At 38.2% G+C, this 16212-nt stretch overlaps 11 protein-coding genes and 1 non-coding gene across 12 annotated transcripts, besides 1 other annotated feature; 8 read left to right on the top strand and 4 right to left on the bottom strand.

Annotated features, from left to right (window-relative positions):
* Window positions 1-308: 308 nt before the first annotated feature.
* On the top strand, window positions 309-2552 carry UBP13 (ubiquitin-specific protease UBP13; the record flags this gene model as incomplete). Its single annotated transcript, NM_001178307.2, has 1 exon — window positions 309-2552. The coding sequence occupies one exon, from the start codon at window positions 309-311 to the stop codon at window positions 2550-2552; it is 2244 nt and encodes a 747-aa protein (NP_009486.3).
* A 119-nt stretch (window positions 2553-2671) lies between these two features.
* Window positions 2672-2756: an origin of replication (ARS203; Autonomously replicating sequence).
* Window positions 2757-2796: 40 nt separating this feature from the next.
* PRS4 (ribose phosphate diphosphokinase subunit PRS4) lies at window positions 2797-3777 on the bottom strand (the record flags this gene model as incomplete). The annotated part of the gene is made up of 1 exon (NM_001178308.2): window positions 2797-3777. The coding sequence occupies one exon, from the start codon at window positions 3775-3777 to the stop codon at window positions 2797-2799; it is 981 nt and encodes a 326-aa protein (NP_009485.3).
* A 383-nt stretch (window positions 3778-4160) lies between these two features.
* AST1 (Ast1p) lies at window positions 4161-5450 on the bottom strand (the record flags this gene model as incomplete). The annotated part of the gene is made up of 1 exon (NM_001178309.1): window positions 4161-5450. The coding sequence occupies one exon, from the start codon at window positions 5448-5450 to the stop codon at window positions 4161-4163; it is 1290 nt and encodes a 429-aa protein (NP_009484.2).
* A 209-nt stretch (window positions 5451-5659) lies between these two features.
* YBL071C (uncharacterized protein) lies at window positions 5660-5968 on the top strand (the record flags this gene model as incomplete). Its single annotated transcript, NM_001346794.1, has 1 exon — window positions 5660-5968. One exon carries the CDS (start codon window positions 5660-5662, stop codon window positions 5966-5968), a length of 309 nt encoding a protein of 102 aa, NP_001333723.1.
* KTI11 (Kti11p) lies at window positions 5965-6213 on the bottom strand (the record flags this gene model as incomplete). The annotated part of the gene is made up of 1 exon (NM_001184454.1): window positions 5965-6213. One exon carries the CDS (start codon window positions 6211-6213, stop codon window positions 5965-5967), a length of 249 nt encoding a protein of 82 aa, NP_660100.1.
* A 421-nt stretch (window positions 6214-6634) lies between these two features.
* On the top strand, window positions 6635-6733 carry YBL071C-B (uncharacterized protein; the record flags this gene model as incomplete). Its single annotated transcript, NM_001184584.1, has 1 exon — window positions 6635-6733. One exon carries the CDS (start codon window positions 6635-6637, stop codon window positions 6731-6733), a length of 99 nt encoding a protein of 32 aa, NP_878044.1.
* Window positions 6734-7065: 332 nt separating this feature from the next.
* On the top strand, window positions 7066-7668 carry RPS8A (40S ribosomal protein eS8 RPS8A; the record flags this gene model as incomplete). Its single annotated transcript, NM_001178312.1, has 1 exon — window positions 7066-7668. One exon carries the CDS (start codon window positions 7066-7068, stop codon window positions 7666-7668), a length of 603 nt encoding a protein of 200 aa, NP_009481.1.
* Window positions 7669-7913: 245 nt separating this feature from the next.
* SNR56 lies at window positions 7914-8001 on the bottom strand. The gene has a single exon (NR_132151.1). It is a non-coding gene; the product is annotated as an SNR56 (small nucleolar RNA).
* Window positions 8002-8401: 400 nt separating this feature from the next.
* Window positions 8402-9469, top strand: AAR2 (U5 snRNP complex subunit AAR2; the record flags this gene model as incomplete). Its single annotated transcript, NM_001178314.1, has 1 exon — window positions 8402-9469. One exon carries the CDS (start codon window positions 8402-8404, stop codon window positions 9467-9469), a length of 1068 nt encoding a protein of 355 aa, NP_009479.1.
* Window positions 9470-9742: 273 nt separating this feature from the next.
* Window positions 9743-11692, top strand: SSA3 (Hsp70 family ATPase SSA3; the record flags this gene model as incomplete). Its single annotated transcript, NM_001178315.1, has 1 exon — window positions 9743-11692. One exon carries the CDS (start codon window positions 9743-9745, stop codon window positions 11690-11692), a length of 1950 nt encoding a protein of 649 aa, NP_009478.1.
* Window positions 11693-11929: 237 nt separating this feature from the next.
* ILS1 (isoleucine--tRNA ligase ILS1) lies at window positions 11930-15148 on the top strand (the record flags this gene model as incomplete). Its single annotated transcript, NM_001178316.1, has 1 exon — window positions 11930-15148. The coding sequence occupies one exon, from the start codon at window positions 11930-11932 to the stop codon at window positions 15146-15148; it is 3219 nt and encodes a 1072-aa protein (NP_009477.1).
* A 311-nt stretch (window positions 15149-15459) lies between these two features.
* Window positions 15460-15813, top strand: ATG8 (ubiquitin-like protein ATG8; the record flags this gene model as incomplete). Its single annotated transcript, NM_001178318.1, has 1 exon — window positions 15460-15813. One exon carries the CDS (start codon window positions 15460-15462, stop codon window positions 15811-15813), a length of 354 nt encoding a protein of 117 aa, NP_009475.1.
* Between the last annotated feature and the right edge of the window lie 399 nt (window positions 15814-16212).

Genomic DNA, 16212 nt, shown 5'->3' with positions numbered 1-16212 from the left:
AACATAGAGATGAGGCAAGATAACTATAAAGATAAAGAACCCAAAGAACGTAATTGAACTATTGTGTGAAAGAAGGTCGACAACAGCAAAGGAATCAATAGAGTTTTTCTTTGGTTTTCAAATTGATTTTTTTTCACCTGTTCATTTTTTTTTTTTCCATTTGGATAATATTATTATTGCCTATACCAGATCTTACCCTTTGACTGTTCAACTCATCAAGCTTTATTTGTTGAAGGGGCCAAATTCGGCTTTAGTAAGGATCCAGTACTTTCATTAACATACTAAACCCACGCAAGAAGGGCGCAATCATGATCAGAAGATGGCTAACTATAAGTAAGTCTGGGAAGAAGAAAAAGGCTGTTAATGATACCATTACAGAAGAAGTAGAAAAGGTTGACTTTAAGCCTGTAAACCACGATATAAATGATGAACTCTGTTATAGCGAATCATCCGATAATCCCTCTAGCTCATTGTTTGTCTCTAATTTGGATACCAAGGAAACTTTTTTGAATGAAGACAATAATTTGCAGATTTCTTCCGGACTAGACTATTCTTCTGAAACGTGCAATCAAGGCAGTAATTACAGCCAGGATGGGATATTTTATATTTCAAACGCAAAGGCTATAAACGCATACGGAGGCATTATCACGCAAGGGCCCGAGGCACCCATATTAGCTATGAAGGTGTCCGACTCAATGCCCTATGGAGACGGCTCCAACAAAGTTTTTGGATACGAAAATTTTGGCAATACATGTTACTGTAACTCAGTTCTTCAATGTCTCTATAATCTGTCCTCATTACGTGAAAATATATTGCAATTTCCAAAAAAATCAAGAGAATCTGATCAACCAAGAAAGAAAGAAATGAGAGGTAAGAAACCAAGAATATTTACCGAAGCAAGTTTTGAGAAAAGCATTGCTGGTACCAATGGACATTTGCCTAACCCTAAACCTCAATCTGTTGATGATGGAAAGCCTACCCCTGTAAATTCTGTAAATTCAAATACAGCTGGGCCTTCAGAGAAGAAGAGTAAATTTTTTAAAAGTTTTAGCGCGAAACATGTACAAGACAATAATAAAAAGGAAGGAAGTCCTGCTATATTAACCACTGGAAAACCCTCTTCTCGTCCTCAAGACGCACCTCCATTGATAGTCGAAACACCTAATGAGCCTGGTGCTCCGAGCAGATTGAGTTTCGAGAACGTCACAGATAGACCTCCGGATGTTCCGCGTAAAATAATTGTTGGCAGAGTTCTCAATTATGAAAATCCTTCAAGAGGTAGCAGTAATAGTAATAACCTGGACTTGAAAGGAGAAAGTAATAGCAGCTTATCCACTCCACTTGATAAAAAAGATACTAGAAGATCTAGTTCCTCTTCTCAAATATCCCCAGAACATAGAAAGAAATCCGCACTTATTCGTGGGCCAGTGCTCAATATTGACCATAGCTTAAACGGCTCAGATAAGGCTACTTTGTATTCCAGTTTGAGAGATATCTTTGAATGCATAACTGAGAATACGTATTTAACTGGTGTTGTATCGCCTAGCTCTTTTGTTGATGTTCTCAAAAGAGAAAATGTATTATTTAATACTACTATGCATCAGGATGCTCACGAATTTTTCAATTTCTTATTAAACGAGTTGAGTGAATATATAGAACGTGAGAATAAAAAAATAGCAGCCAGTGATATCAACAGCGATAGCGAACCGAGTAAGAGTAAAAATTTCATCAGTGACTTGTTTCAAGGCACTTTAACGAATCAAATAAAATGTCTGACGTGCGATAACATTACATCTAGGGATGAGCCATTTTTGGATTTCCCCATAGAAGTTCAGGGAGATGAGGAAACAGATATACAGGAAATTTTGAAAAGTTATCACCAGCGAGAAATGCTAAATGGCTCAAACAAGTTTTATTGTGACGAATGTTGCGGTTTACAGGAGGCAGAGAGATTAGTTGGTTTGAAGCAATTGCCTGATACTTTAACATTACACTTGAAAAGATTCAAGTATTCTGAGAAACAAAACTGTAATATTAAGCTTTTTAATAACATTCACTATCCTCTGACGCTAAATGTTTGCTCTTCAATAAATTCTAAGGTTTGTCAAAAGTATGAATTGGCTGGGATTGTCGTTCATATGGGCGGTGGGCCACAACACGGCCATTATGTTTCCCTATGTAAACATGAAAAGTTTGGCTGGTTGTTATTTGATGACGAAACGGTAGAGGCAGTTAAAGAGGAAACAGTGTTAGAATTCACAGGTGAATCTCCAAATATGGCAACAGCATATGTTTTGTTTTATAAAGCGATGTATTCAAACGCTGTTGAAAAGAATGATCGTGAAAATATGGCAAAAGAACAAGATGATAATATAGACAATCTAATCAAGTACGATGATTGGCTAAGAACTTGCAATAGTGGTCAAAAGAAAAAGGAAGAGCTGCCTATAGCAGACGATTTGGATACTGCTATAGACGACAGCTTTGTTTCTAACACACCCATAAAGTCTTCTAAAAAAAAGTCGAGAATGTTTAGTTTTAGGAAAAGCTGAAAAATATTTGCATATCAAGGAAGGTAAAGGTTCACCGTCTCCTTTAAAACTATTTTTTCTCTGACAGTATTAATTTAATTCTTACATAAATATAATATCTTTAATCTTCTTTTTTTAAACCGGCTCCGGAACCTTTTTCTTAAATTTATAGTTTTGTCTCAGTAAAAGGTTTTCTTTTAAACTAATACAATTATGAAGTATTTAGGCATGCAAGCAATCAGGAATCTAAGAATAAAAAATTGTCCTATACTGGAGCATGGGTGAACAAATATGACACGGATTCACCATTGTGTAGTCTTCTTATAGCTTCAGCGAACGTGGGACTAATATCGATCTGGTCAGCAATAGGTAAATCCAAATCTACCGGAACGGTATTTGTGCAAACAATTCTAGACAATCTACTATTTCTTAGCTTTTCTCTTGCTGAACCGGAGAAAATACCGTGTGTAACAATAGCTATAACTTCTTTGGCACCATGCTCCATCAACGTATCACAAGCTTTTACCAACGTACCACAAGTATCCGCCATATCATCAACTAATAAACATGATTTATTGGTAACATCACCAACAAGCACCATTTTTGAAACCTCGTTAGCTTTTTGCCTCTCTTTGTGAATCAAAGCAAAATTTAAATCTAACTTGTCAGCCAAAGCAGCTACTCTCTTAGCACCACCTGCATCAGGCGACACCAAAATAGCATTGTCGAAATCTGTTTTCGTTCTAATATAATTTAAAACACTTGGTTCTGCATATAGGTTGTCAACCGGGATATGGAAAAACCCTTGAATTTGGGAGGCATGGAGATCCATTGTGATGACATGATCAGCACCAGCAGTTTGCAATAAATTGGCAACCAACTTTGCGGTAATGGGCGCCCGGGATTTATCTTTCTTGTCTTGTCTTGCATATGGAAAATTGGGTATTACAGTAGTGATCTTTCTTGCAGATGCAATTTTGCAAGCATGAATTAAAATTAATAATTCCATCAAGAAATCATTAATTTCTTGTTCACCTATTCCAGTTTGGATAATATACACATCTTCGTCGCGAAGGCTCTCACCTATGGTGACAGAGGTTTCTTTATTAGAATACTGGTACACACCAACTTTGGAAAGTGGAATACCTAACTTTTTCGATATTTGTTCAGCCAAATCAGGATGGGAGTTTCCCGCTAGCAATTTGATACTATTTATAGCCATATCTTCTCGAGACTCTGAATTCATTTTTGCTGGAGAAGCCTTGTGGAGTTGAAGCTGAGAGTCTATGTGCATTATGTAGTCTACCACATGCTCAAGGTCGATGACCATATAGGACCTTGAAATATTTTCGTCAGGATTTTTCAATGACCGAGAAGTAAAAAAAAAGCAGAGAATCGAGCAGCAAGGCTGATTTGCTAACAAATCCAATTGATATCATCGGCACGTGCTTAACTAAGGAGCGAGACTCATCTGCTTCAATTGTTACAATATTTGATTATATATTAAAATAAATGGTTATGTACGTACAGAGAACGCCAGGAGAAGGTGGGAGGGGGAAAATATTAAGCATTAAATTATGAAGTTCATTAAGTTTAAAAATAAAACATATTGTAAATGTAAGTGGGTATCTAGAATTTTTCGACGTTCATGATTAACTTTCCTTGGGCACGTTGAGTGGCCATATAAGAAAATGCTTCTTTATGGTCTTTCCAGTCATAAACTTTGTCGACGACACATTTTACAGTACCGTTCTTCAAAAAGTCGCCACATTGCTCAATCCAATCATTATTGGCGGAAGCCGTCTTTGCATTCGGATCAAAATAGTAATGTGTGTAGTTATATGACCAGATAATAGACCCGAACATTTTTCTTGCATTGGCACTTGGGTTATCCCATGAATCGAAAATGTCTTCTTTATAATTGGCAACGTAATCACCTACAGTGGTTACGTACGCACCACCGCCGTGAATCAATGAACTAGAATGACTCAAAATATCGTAACCACCGACAAAATCGAGTACAACATCGAACTTCCCCTCATTATAGTTAAGTATAGTTTCCTTATCCTCGACCGGATCATACTGAGAAATTTTCTTTTCTTCGAGCATTTTTCTTAGTGGTTTACTAGATTTACCCCTACACGTTAAGTAATCGATGAAAATCATTTCATCAGCCAGATCAGGAAATTTCTCCTGTAAAACTTGGGGCCCATTTGCAGACGTTACAATCACTAGTTTTTTCTGTAACTTGTAATGACGCTTCAATAATTGTATGACAAACATCCCCACTGACGAAGTTCCACCATTAATCAAAACGTTTGAATCTTGCTTCAAATACTTGTTCTTGGATAATTTATTCAGAATATTATAGCCGGTGGCCAGGCAGAATAAGGAGCCTGCAGCTTCTTCGGCGCTAACCGATTCTGGTCTCAAAAGGATTGGGTCCACCTTTGGATCTACTAAGATTGAACTTTGCAAACATCCCACGGCCAAATGAGGGTGGTAGTATATACCGTATACTTCATCACCCACGTGCCAGGCGTAGTTTAGGTTCTCGCCTACCTCAGTGATAACACCACTGTACTCTCTCCCCAAGCCGATCTCACCGTAAATCGACGATGTGTAGCCGTTCCTGATTTTCATATCTACAGGGTTCAAACCCACATTACTTACTCGAACTACAATTTTGTTCTTAGGAATAGGCGTCTTGATCTTCTTTTCATAAGAAAAATCCATGGGCCCTGTTTTAGTATGGAATATCAGCGATTTAATTGGAATGAACTTTACATGTCTTAAAGGTCTAGCGACTCTTTTCAAAACAGGAGCGTCCATAGGTATCTCTTTGGGAGCAGGCGCCGAGTGTTCAACGATCATCGCTTGCAATTTAGGGTCCTGGTTCTTCAAAATATCTTTAGCCATTGTTCAACGTTTGCCTCTTGGTATGCAATGTCGTATTTGTAGCTTCCGGAATGCTCGACAAGGTGGGAATATACCTGAGCTAGCTTTGATTATAATATGTACTTTTATATATTTTCTTTATTTTTCATTATTTTGACAAAAAGCTAATTTGATAATGTCAACAGAAAAATCCCTCGCCTTTCCGGTGAAATTTGTCACAGCCATTTGAGATGATATTATTGAAATCTGAGCATGGAGGAAAAAGAAAAGAGATGCGACAAGATGATTTAATGGGTCCAAATCATTTTAGCCTACGTATCATGTATAAAATAATCATATACACCTACCCAGTATCCTTATATGCAGTAAAAGAGCTCAACCTGAGCAAAACGTTTTCCATCAGTGCACTTGGAATTTTGAATAGTAATTCCAACCGGAGTCCAGCGAAGAAGCAAACCTTCTTTTCTGCTTGCGTTGCTAAGTCATATAGCTCTTTCTTTATTTCTATTTGTATTCTCGATCTAGCCTCTCATCTTTAGGCAGCAGCGGCAATAGGCTCAGGGGGGTGGATGCCTGCCTCTTCGTAGTACTCAGCCAAGTCTTCTTTATCGAAAACTACATCGATCATCAGTGAGCAGCTGGGACAAACAGCAACTTTTTCGCCCTCAAACATGTCATCCAGATATATTTGAAACCTATCTCCACAGGGACAAGGATAGGTGAACATTTGATTTTCAGGCTCAAACGTCATATCTTCGATTTCGATTTCGTCATATGTTGACATTTCAGCTGGTAATGTATTGTACAAATGATGTGCTTACAGTCGTGGTATGTATGTGTCTTTGAAAAAAAAAAGCGATGAGAAGCTCTTTATAGCGATAATATAGGTCCTTTTTCGGATTTGTCTCCACCCATTTCTTTTTCATCTGCTCTAACTTTTGTGACTTTACATCCATACACCCTCTTTAACACCCTTACACTTTTACAAATTTTCCTTTTTCATCAACTTTAAAATTATTGCGTGAGAAGTTCCTATTTTCTGATTTTCTCAGCGGAATAACCTTTTAGAATCCTGAGCTGCGAGCAGAGCGGCCTCGCCAAACCCGTGCTGGGCCTAGTTCCCCCCTCCATGTTCGGTCCTACACACGAGCATCGCTGGGAAAGCTTGAGGGCTTTCTCTTACGCAGTGTTCATGGTGTTACGGGATGGAACTGTTTCATATACGTTATTTACAGGCCTATCTTAAAGTTATAGGAAATTACACTTGCCATTTGCTTTTTGGTACTCACAAGAAGACGTTATAAACACACCAGGACAAAAAGTATGTGCTATGGTCATATGAGTAATGGAACTACATATTATTTTGAATGCTACAGGACCTCTCTTTGAATGGAATAGATAGTGGAAAAAGTAAACTTAACTAAAAGGGATGATATAAATTGTGACAGGAGCAGTGCACTAAACTGAATCCTTTGTGTACCCAAAAAATCAAGCCTCTTATGAAACGCCGAGTTTTTCACAAGAAGAGATGAAAAGAAACCAAAGCATATTTCAAGATAAGAAAAAAATTCCGCAACTTTTGTACGTTCTTTATTTTACTAACAAGCGTCATTAAATTTTCTATTACAGTTACAAAATGGGTATTTCTCGTGATTCTCGTCACAAAAGATCCGCTACCGGTGCCAAGCGTGCTCAATTCAGAAAGAAGAGAAAGTTCGAATTAGGCCGTCAACCAGCCAACACCAAGATCGGTGCTAAGAGAATTCACTCTGTTAGAACTAGAGGTGGTAACAAGAAATACAGAGCTCTAAGAATTGAAACCGGTAACTTTTCTTGGGCTTCTGAAGGTATCTCCAAGAAGACCAGAATTGCTGGTGTTGTTTACCATCCATCCAACAATGAATTGGTTAGAACTAACACTTTGACCAAGGCTGCCATTGTCCAAATTGATGCTACTCCATTCAGACAATGGTTCGAAGCTCACTACGGTCAAACCTTGGGTAAGAAGAAGAACGTCAAGGAAGAAGAAACTGTTGCCAAGAGCAAGAACGCTGAAAGAAAGTGGGCTGCTAGAGCTGCTTCTGCCAAGATCGAATCTTCCGTTGAATCTCAATTCAGCGCCGGTAGATTATACGCTTGTATCTCTTCCAGACCAGGTCAATCCGGTAGATGTGATGGTTACATCTTGGAAGGTGAAGAATTAGCTTTCTACCTAAGAAGATTGACTGCTAAGAAATAGATGAAATGAAAATACTACCAATTTTTTCTTCTCTTCTCCTCATCTCTTCATATAGTCTTATATATCATATATGCTATTATTATGTGTGTTTAATTATCATATCATTTTACCATCTTTTTCACAGGCGGTGTCTGCTGGAAAACACACTTCATGCTCTAAATTTTTCAATTTAGCAGAGAATACGAATTTTGCATTTCAAGGTTTGCAAGGTCATAGTATATACAGAAATAAGAACGATTAGTTAAAGTCAGAGAAAAAAAGCAATATTGTTATCTGCAAAACTTCGAAAAGTTCAGTACAGGTCTGTGTTAATATATTTTTTCATCATGTTAAATTGAAACAAGAGTTTTTCTTTTACCAGCAAAAGCACCGTCTAGCCATTTCAAAAAAAAAAAAAGAAAAAGAGAAAAAAACAGTTGGGTGACCACACCTATCAATTTTTTTCACAATTGCAGCTGTGGTTACTTGTTGGCTATACGATTCAGAATGGTAAACATTTGGTATAAGATAAAACCCATGGGATGTGAAAAGGAAAAAGTAATTAGGAGGGGTTTGCGGCGCCCTTTTATAAGAACCAAGAGATGAAGAAAGGACACATCTTGAAAGCGGAAAAAATCGCGACGCACGAACACGAATATTTCAATGGTTTAGGGTTTAATGAGATGAATGGACACCAAAGATCCTCCTTATCGCTGGGACATGGGGCTAAAAAATAAAATATCGGAAGCCTGCAATGAATACTGTACCATTTACATCTGCTCCGATTGAGGTAACTATAGGGATCGATCAGTATTCCTTTAATGTCAAGGAGAATCAGCCATTTCACGGAATCAAGGACATCCCCATTGGACACGTTCATGTCATTCATTTTCAGCATGCAGATAATTCCAGCATGAGGTATGGCTACTGGTTTGACTGTAGAATGGGAAACTTTTACATTCAGTATGATCCTAAAGATGGCCTTTACAAAATGATGGAAGAAAGGGATGGCGCAAAATTCGAGAATATTGTTCACAACTTCAAGGAACGGCAGATGATGGTTTCTTATCCGAAAATTGACGAAGATGATACCTGGTACAATCTTACCGAGTTTGTGCAGATGGATAAAATCCGAAAGATAGTAAGGAAAGATGAAAACCAGTTCTCTTACGTAGATTCTTCGATGACCACAGTTCAAGAAAATGAGCTGCTAAAATCCAGCTTGCAAAAAGCAGGTTCTAAAATGGAAGCCAAGAATGAAGATGATCCTGCACATTCTTTAAACTATACAGTAATAAACTTCAAATCTAGAGAAGCCATAAGGCCTGGCCATGAAATGGAGGATTTTTTAGACAAGTCTTACTACTTGAACACTGTAATGCTACAAGGAATTTTTAAAAATTCAAGTAATTATTTTGGGGAGTTGCAGTTTGCGTTCTTAAATGCCATGTTTTTTGGTAACTACGGGTCGAGTTTGCAATGGCATGCTATGATCGAACTGATATGTTCAAGCGCTACGGTGCCTAAACATATGCTCGATAAATTAGACGAAATCTTATATTATCAGATAAAGACATTGCCTGAACAATACTCAGACATCTTGTTGAATGAACGAGTTTGGAATATTTGTCTGTATTCGTCATTTCAAAAAAACTCCCTACACAACACAGAAAAGATAATGGAAAACAAATATCCAGAATTGCTTGGTAAAGACAATGAAGACGACGCTCTTATTTACGGTATCAGTGATGAAGAAAGGGATGACGAGGATGATGAGCACAACCCTACCATTGTTGGCGGTCTCTATTACCAAAGGCCATAACGATCATCGTGCGGCGCTATCATCAAACGTATTTGACTTGATGCCTATGGAGGTTATGGGTGCCCTTAATTAGGGATCGCTGTGGAAAGTTATAGAATATTACAGAAGCAGCCACAAGGGTGACCAGAAGATGGTTAAGGGATGTATCATATTGCACAATTGGAAACGAATGGAAGGGTATATAAAGTGACTGAAATTGGTAGCATAAACATTCTTGTATGTCAATGTTTGTCACTAAACGGATAGAATAGGTACTAAACGCTACAAAGAAAAATGTCTAGAGCAGTTGGTATTGATTTGGGAACAACTTACTCGTGTGTTGCTCATTTTTCCAATGATAGGGTAGAGATAATTGCAAATGATCAAGGTAATAGGACCACTCCATCGTATGTGGCTTTCACAGACACCGAAAGATTAATTGGTGACGCCGCCAAAAATCAAGCTGCAATCAATCCTCATAATACAGTTTTTGATGCAAAGCGGTTAATTGGTCGTAAATTTGATGATCCTGAAGTGACGACAGATGCCAAGCACTTCCCTTTCAAAGTTATATCCAGAGATGGTAAACCTGTAGTGCAAGTAGAATATAAGGGTGAAACGAAAACATTTACGCCTGAGGAAATTTCTTCCATGGTTTTAAGCAAAATGAAGGAAACTGCTGAGAACTATTTGGGAACTACGGTCAATGATGCTGTTGTAACTGTTCCTGCATATTTCAATGATTCTCAAAGACAAGCCACTAAGGATGCAGGAACTATTGCAGGGATGAACGTTTTACGTATTATCAATGAACCCACTGCAGCAGCAATTGCTTATGGCTTGGATAAGAAAGGCAGGGCTGAGCACAATGTCCTGATTTTTGATTTGGGTGGTGGTACTTTTGACGTCTCTTTACTTTCAATTGATGAGGGTGTTTTTGAGGTTAAGGCTACCGCAGGAGACACTCATTTAGGTGGTGAAGATTTTGATAATAGGTTGGTGAACCATTTAGCCACTGAATTCAAAAGGAAAACGAAAAAGGACATCTCTAATAATCAAAGATCGTTAAGAAGATTGAGAACTGCGGCAGAAAGAGCTAAGAGAGCGCTTTCTTCCTCATCTCAAACCTCGATCGAGATCGATTCTTTATTTGAAGGTATGGATTTCTACACTTCGTTAACAAGGGCAAGGTTTGAAGAGCTATGTGCTGATTTATTCAGATCCACATTGGAACCAGTAGAAAAGGTTCTTAAAGATTCGAAGCTGGACAAGTCCCAAATTGATGAGATTGTGTTAGTCGGTGGATCTACCAGAATCCCAAAGATTCAGAAATTAGTTTCTGACTTCTTCAATGGCAAAGAGCCTAATCGTTCTATCAACCCGGATGAGGCTGTTGCTTATGGTGCAGCCGTTCAAGCTGCCATTTTAACCGGCGATCAATCAACAAAGACACAAGATTTACTATTATTGGATGTTGCGCCATTGTCCCTAGGAATTGAAACTGCAGGCGGCATAATGACTAAGCTAATTCCTAGAAACTCAACGATTCCAACAAAGAAATCGGAAACCTTCTCTACCTATGCAGATAATCAACCTGGTGTTTTAATTCAAGTCTTTGAAGGTGAAAGAACAAGAACAAAGGATAATAACTTACTTGGTAAATTCGAATTAAGTGGCATTCCGCCTGCTCCCAGAGGTGTGCCTCAAATTGATGTTACCTTTGATATCGACGCTAATGGTATTCTTAATGTGTCTGCTTTGGAAAAGGGTACTGGTAAGAGTAACAAAATCACGATCACTAACGATAAAGGTAGGCTCTCGAAGGATGATATTGATAGGATGGTTTCTGAAGCTGAAAAATATAGGGCTGACGATGAAAGGGAGGCAGAACGAGTTCAGGCTAAGAATCAGCTTGAATCGTATGCATTTACTTTGAAGAATACCATAAACGAAGCAAGTTTCAAAGAGAAAGTAGGTGAAGATGATGCAAAGAGATTAGAAACAGCGTCTCAGGAAACCATTGACTGGTTAGATGCATCGCAGGCAGCCTCTACGGACGAATATAAGGATAGACAAAAGGAGTTGGAAGGCATTGCCAATCCAATAATGACGAAATTTTACGGTGCTGGTGCCGGCGCAGGTCCTGGAGCGGGGGAATCCGGTGGATTCCCCGGATCCATGCCCAACTCGGGTGCTACGGGAGGTGGAGAAGATACAGGTCCAACAGTGGAAGAGGTTGATTGATTATTCTTCTATAGTGTTCTATTTAGCTACTTTTTATGTTTAACCTTTTATACGATGGCGGGTAATCTATCCATGATGACGAAAAATTTTTTTTTTTTTTGTTTCCGCAGCACGCAAGAAATCTCGAAACAATGATGACTCTTAAGCATGAAAAATATCATTTTGCGCTTTAAACTAGAGTGATGTTACTCGACTTCCTACAACCTTTAGCCAAAAGCTTCAAAAAACCAAGGAAATATGTCCGAGAGTAACGCACACTTCTCATTTCCAAAGGAGGAAGAAAAAGTTCTATCTCTTTGGGATGAAATAGATGCCTTTCATACTTCATTAGAATTAACAAAAGACAAACCGGAGTTTTCCTTCTTCGATGGGCCTCCATTTGCCACCGGTACTCCTCATTACGGTCATATTCTTGCTTCCACTATTAAGGATATTGTTCCAAGATACGCTACCATGACAGGCCACCACGTGGAAAGAAGATTCGGTTGGGATACACACGGTGTTCCAATTGAACATATCATTGACAAGAAATTAGGTATCACGGGTAAAGATGACGTCTTCAAGTATGGTCTTGAAAACTACAACAATGAGTGTAGATCCATTGTTATGACTTATGCCAGTGATTGGAGAAAAACTATTGGTCGTTTGGGTCGTTGGATTGATTTCGACAACGATTACAAGACTATGTATCCATCCTTTATGGAGTCCACATGGTGGGCTTTCAAGCAACTTCATGAAAAAGGTCAAGTTTACCGTGGATTCAAAGTTATGCCTTATTCTACTGGCCTAACCACTCCCTTGAGTAACTTTGAAGCTCAGCAAAACTATAAAGATGTTAACGACCCAGCTGTGACCATTGGTTTCAATGTTATTGGCCAGGAAAAAACTCAATTGGTCGCATGGACTACGACTCCATGGACTTTACCTTCCAATTTGTCGTTATGTGTTAACGCTGATTTCGAATATGTAAAGATTTACGACGAAACCAGAGATCGTTATTTCATCTTATTAGAATCTTTGATTAAAACCTTGTATAAGAAGCCTAAGAATGAAAAATATAAGATTGTGGAAAAAATTAAAGGTTCTGATTTGGTTGGTTTGAAGTATGAACCATTGTTCCCATATTTCGCTGAACAGTTCCATGAAACAGCTTTTAGAGTTATTTCAGATGATTATGTTACTAGTGATTCCGGTACTGGTATTGTTCATAACGCTCCCGCTTTCGGTGAAGAGGATAATGCTGCTTGTTTGAAGAACGGCGTCATATCCGAAGATTCAGTGTTACCTAACGCCATTGATGACCTTGGTAGATTCACGAAAGACGTTCCTGATTTTGAGGGTGTTTATGTCAAGGACGCTGATAAGTTGATTATTAAGTACTTAACTAATACTGGAAATTTGTTATTGGCATCCCAAATTCGCCATTCCTATCCATTCTGTTGGAGATCCGATACCCCATTGTTATACCGTTCTGTTCCAGCTTGGTTCGTTCGTGTTAAAAACATTGTCCCTCAAATGTTGGATTCTGTGATGAAATCTCACTGGGTTCCTAACACCATCAAGGAAAAGAGGTTCGCCAACTGGATCGCCAATGCCCGTGACTGGAACGTTTCCAGAAATAGATATTGGGGTACTCCAATTCCTTTATGGGTTTCAGACGATTTTGAGGAGGTCGTCTGTGTTGGTTCTATCAAAGAATTGGAAGAATTGACCGGTGTGCGTAACATCACTGACTTGCATCGTGATGTCATTGACAAATTGACAATTCCATCCAAGCAAGGTAAGGGTGACTTAAAGAGAATTGAAGAAGTTTTTGATTGTTGGTTTGAATCTGGTTCTATGCCTTATGCTTCTCAACATTATCCATTTGAAAACACAGAAAAATTTGACGAAAGAGTTCCAGCTAATTTCATCTCTGAAGGTTTGGATCAAACAAGAGGTTGGTTCTACACGTTAGCTGTCTTAGGTACCCATCTATTTGGCTCTGTTCCATACAAGAACGTCATCGTCTCTGGTATTGTCTTAGCTGCCGATGGTAGAAAGATGTCTAAATCCTTGAAAAATTACCCTGATCCATCCATTGTTCTGAACAAATATGGTGCGGATGCATTAAGATTGTACTTGATAAACTCACCTGTTTTAAAAGCTGAAAGTTTGAAATTCAAAGAAGAGGGTGTTAAGGAGGTTGTTTCAAAGGTCTTACTACCATGGTGGAACTCCTTTAAATTTTTGGACGGTCAAATTGCCTTGTTGAAAAAGATGTCTAACATCGACTTCCAATATGATGATTCTGTGAAAAGTGATAATGTCATGGACAGATGGATTTTAGCTTCTATGCAATCTCTAGTACAATTCATTCACGAAGAAATGGGTCAGTACAAATTATACACTGTCGTTCCAAAACTTTTGAATTTCATTGATGAATTGACAAACTGGTATATTAGATTTAATCGTCGTCGTTTGAAGGGTGAAAACGGTGTTGAGGACTGTTTGAAAGCATTAAATTCTTTATTCGATGCCTTATTCACATTTGTCCGTGCCATGGCTCCATTCACCCCATTTTTGTCAGAAAGCATTTATTTGAGACTGAAGGAATACATCCCAGAAGCTGTCTTAGCAAAATACGGTAAGGACGGAAGATCAGTCCATTTCTTATCTTACCCAGTGGTCAAGAAAGAATACTTTGACGAGGCCATCGAAACTGCAGTTTCTAGAATGCAATCCGTTATCGATTTGGGTAGAAACATTCGTGAAAAGAAAACTATTTCCTTAAAAACTCCATTGAAGACTTTGGTCATCCTTCACAGTGATGAATCATACTTGAAGGATGTAGAAGCCTTGAAAAACTACATTATCGAGGAATTAAATGTTCGTGATGTTGTTATCACCTCCGATGAGGCAAAATATGGTGTTGAGTATAAAGCAGTTGCTGATTGGCCTGTATTGGGTAAGAAGTTGAAAAAAGACGCAAAGAAGGTTAAAGATGCCCTACCATCAGTCACTTCTGAGCAAGTACGGGAATATTTGGAAAGCGGAAAGTTGGAGGTTGCCGGTATTGAACTGGTTAAAGGAGATTTGAATGCTATTAGAGGCTTGCCAGAATCTGCTGTCCAAGCTGGACAAGAAACCAGAACCGACCAAGACGTGTTAATCATCATGGATACAAATATTTACTCTGAACTAAAGAGTGAAGGTCTCGCAAGAGAGCTGGTCAACAGAATCCAAAAATTGAGAAAGAAGTGTGGTTTGGAAGCCACCGACGATGTTTTAGTGGAGTACGAATTAGTTAAAGATACTATCGACTTTGAAGCCATTGTCAAAGAACATTTTGATATGTTAAGCAAGACCTGTAGATCCGACATTGCCAAATATGACGGCTCAAAGACAGACCCAATTGGTGATGAAGAACAATCTATTAATGACACCATTTTCAAATTAAAAGTGTTCAAATTATGAAAACAACTCATATAAATACGTACAAATTTTTCTCTACTCGAAGTGATATAGATGTATATGTGTAAGTTTACGTTTAAGTTAGAGTCATGTAATGCTAACTGTCTCCACCGATAATGTTGTATAATACCCGTGAAATCATAGCACATGATATATCATCACCCGGAGGCCGGTTATTTTCGGCGGCGGCAAAAATATTTGGTATAATTATGGAAATACAAAAAGGGGAACCATTAAAGGTTGAGGAGGGGATTGATAAGAGAATCTAATAATTGTAAAGTTGAGAAAATCATAATAAAATAATTACTAGAGACATGAAGTCTACATTTAAGTCTGAATATCCATTTGAAAAAAGGAAGGCGGAGTCGGAGAGGATTGCTGACAGGTTCAAGAATAGGATACCTGTGATTTGCGAAAAAGCTGAAAAGTCAGATATTCCAGAGATTGATAAGCGTAAATATCTAGTTCCTGCTGACCTTACCGTAGGGCAATTTGTTTATGTTATAAGAAAGAGAATTATGCTACCCCCTGAGAAGGCCATCTTCATTTTTGTCAATGATACTTTGCCACCTACTGCGGCGTTGATGTCTGCCATATATCAAGAACACAAGGATAAGGACGGGTTTTTGTATGTCACTTACTCAGGAGAAAATACATTTGGCAGGTAGTCTTTTATATGAAAAGAAATGAAGCGTTAACATCTAAAATCGAAATTATAGGGACTCATTAGCCATCTATTGTTCCAGTATAAGAATGTTTACATAAAAAATTCGAAAAAAAAAGATAAAATAAGGGAAAAATATATATATATTCATTAAGAAGTTTTGTACACAACGGAGCCAAGATTTCACCAGTATTTGGAGACAAATGTGAGCACGTTATGGTATTTACTTACAGATTACGATCTGTTCAATGCATCAGAAATAGGAAGAAATTCAAAATAAAATAAAAAAAATATTAGGAAGGAGTGAAAAAGCAAATAAGATGATACAGTAAGGTGGAGTTAATGTCTTTCTTCTCCAAAATGTATTCTTGCTAACCAAAAATCTGATTCTCTCTGACCTGTT

Source organism: Saccharomyces cerevisiae, chromosome II (assembly GCF_000146045.2).
Source record: "Saccharomyces cerevisiae S288C chromosome II, complete sequence".
NCBI lineage: Eukaryota > Fungi > Ascomycota > Saccharomycetes > Saccharomycetales > Saccharomycetaceae > Saccharomyces > Saccharomyces cerevisiae.
The sequence above is the reverse complement of the archived record's forward strand: the minus strand, read 5'-3'. Positions and strand labels throughout refer to the sequence as shown.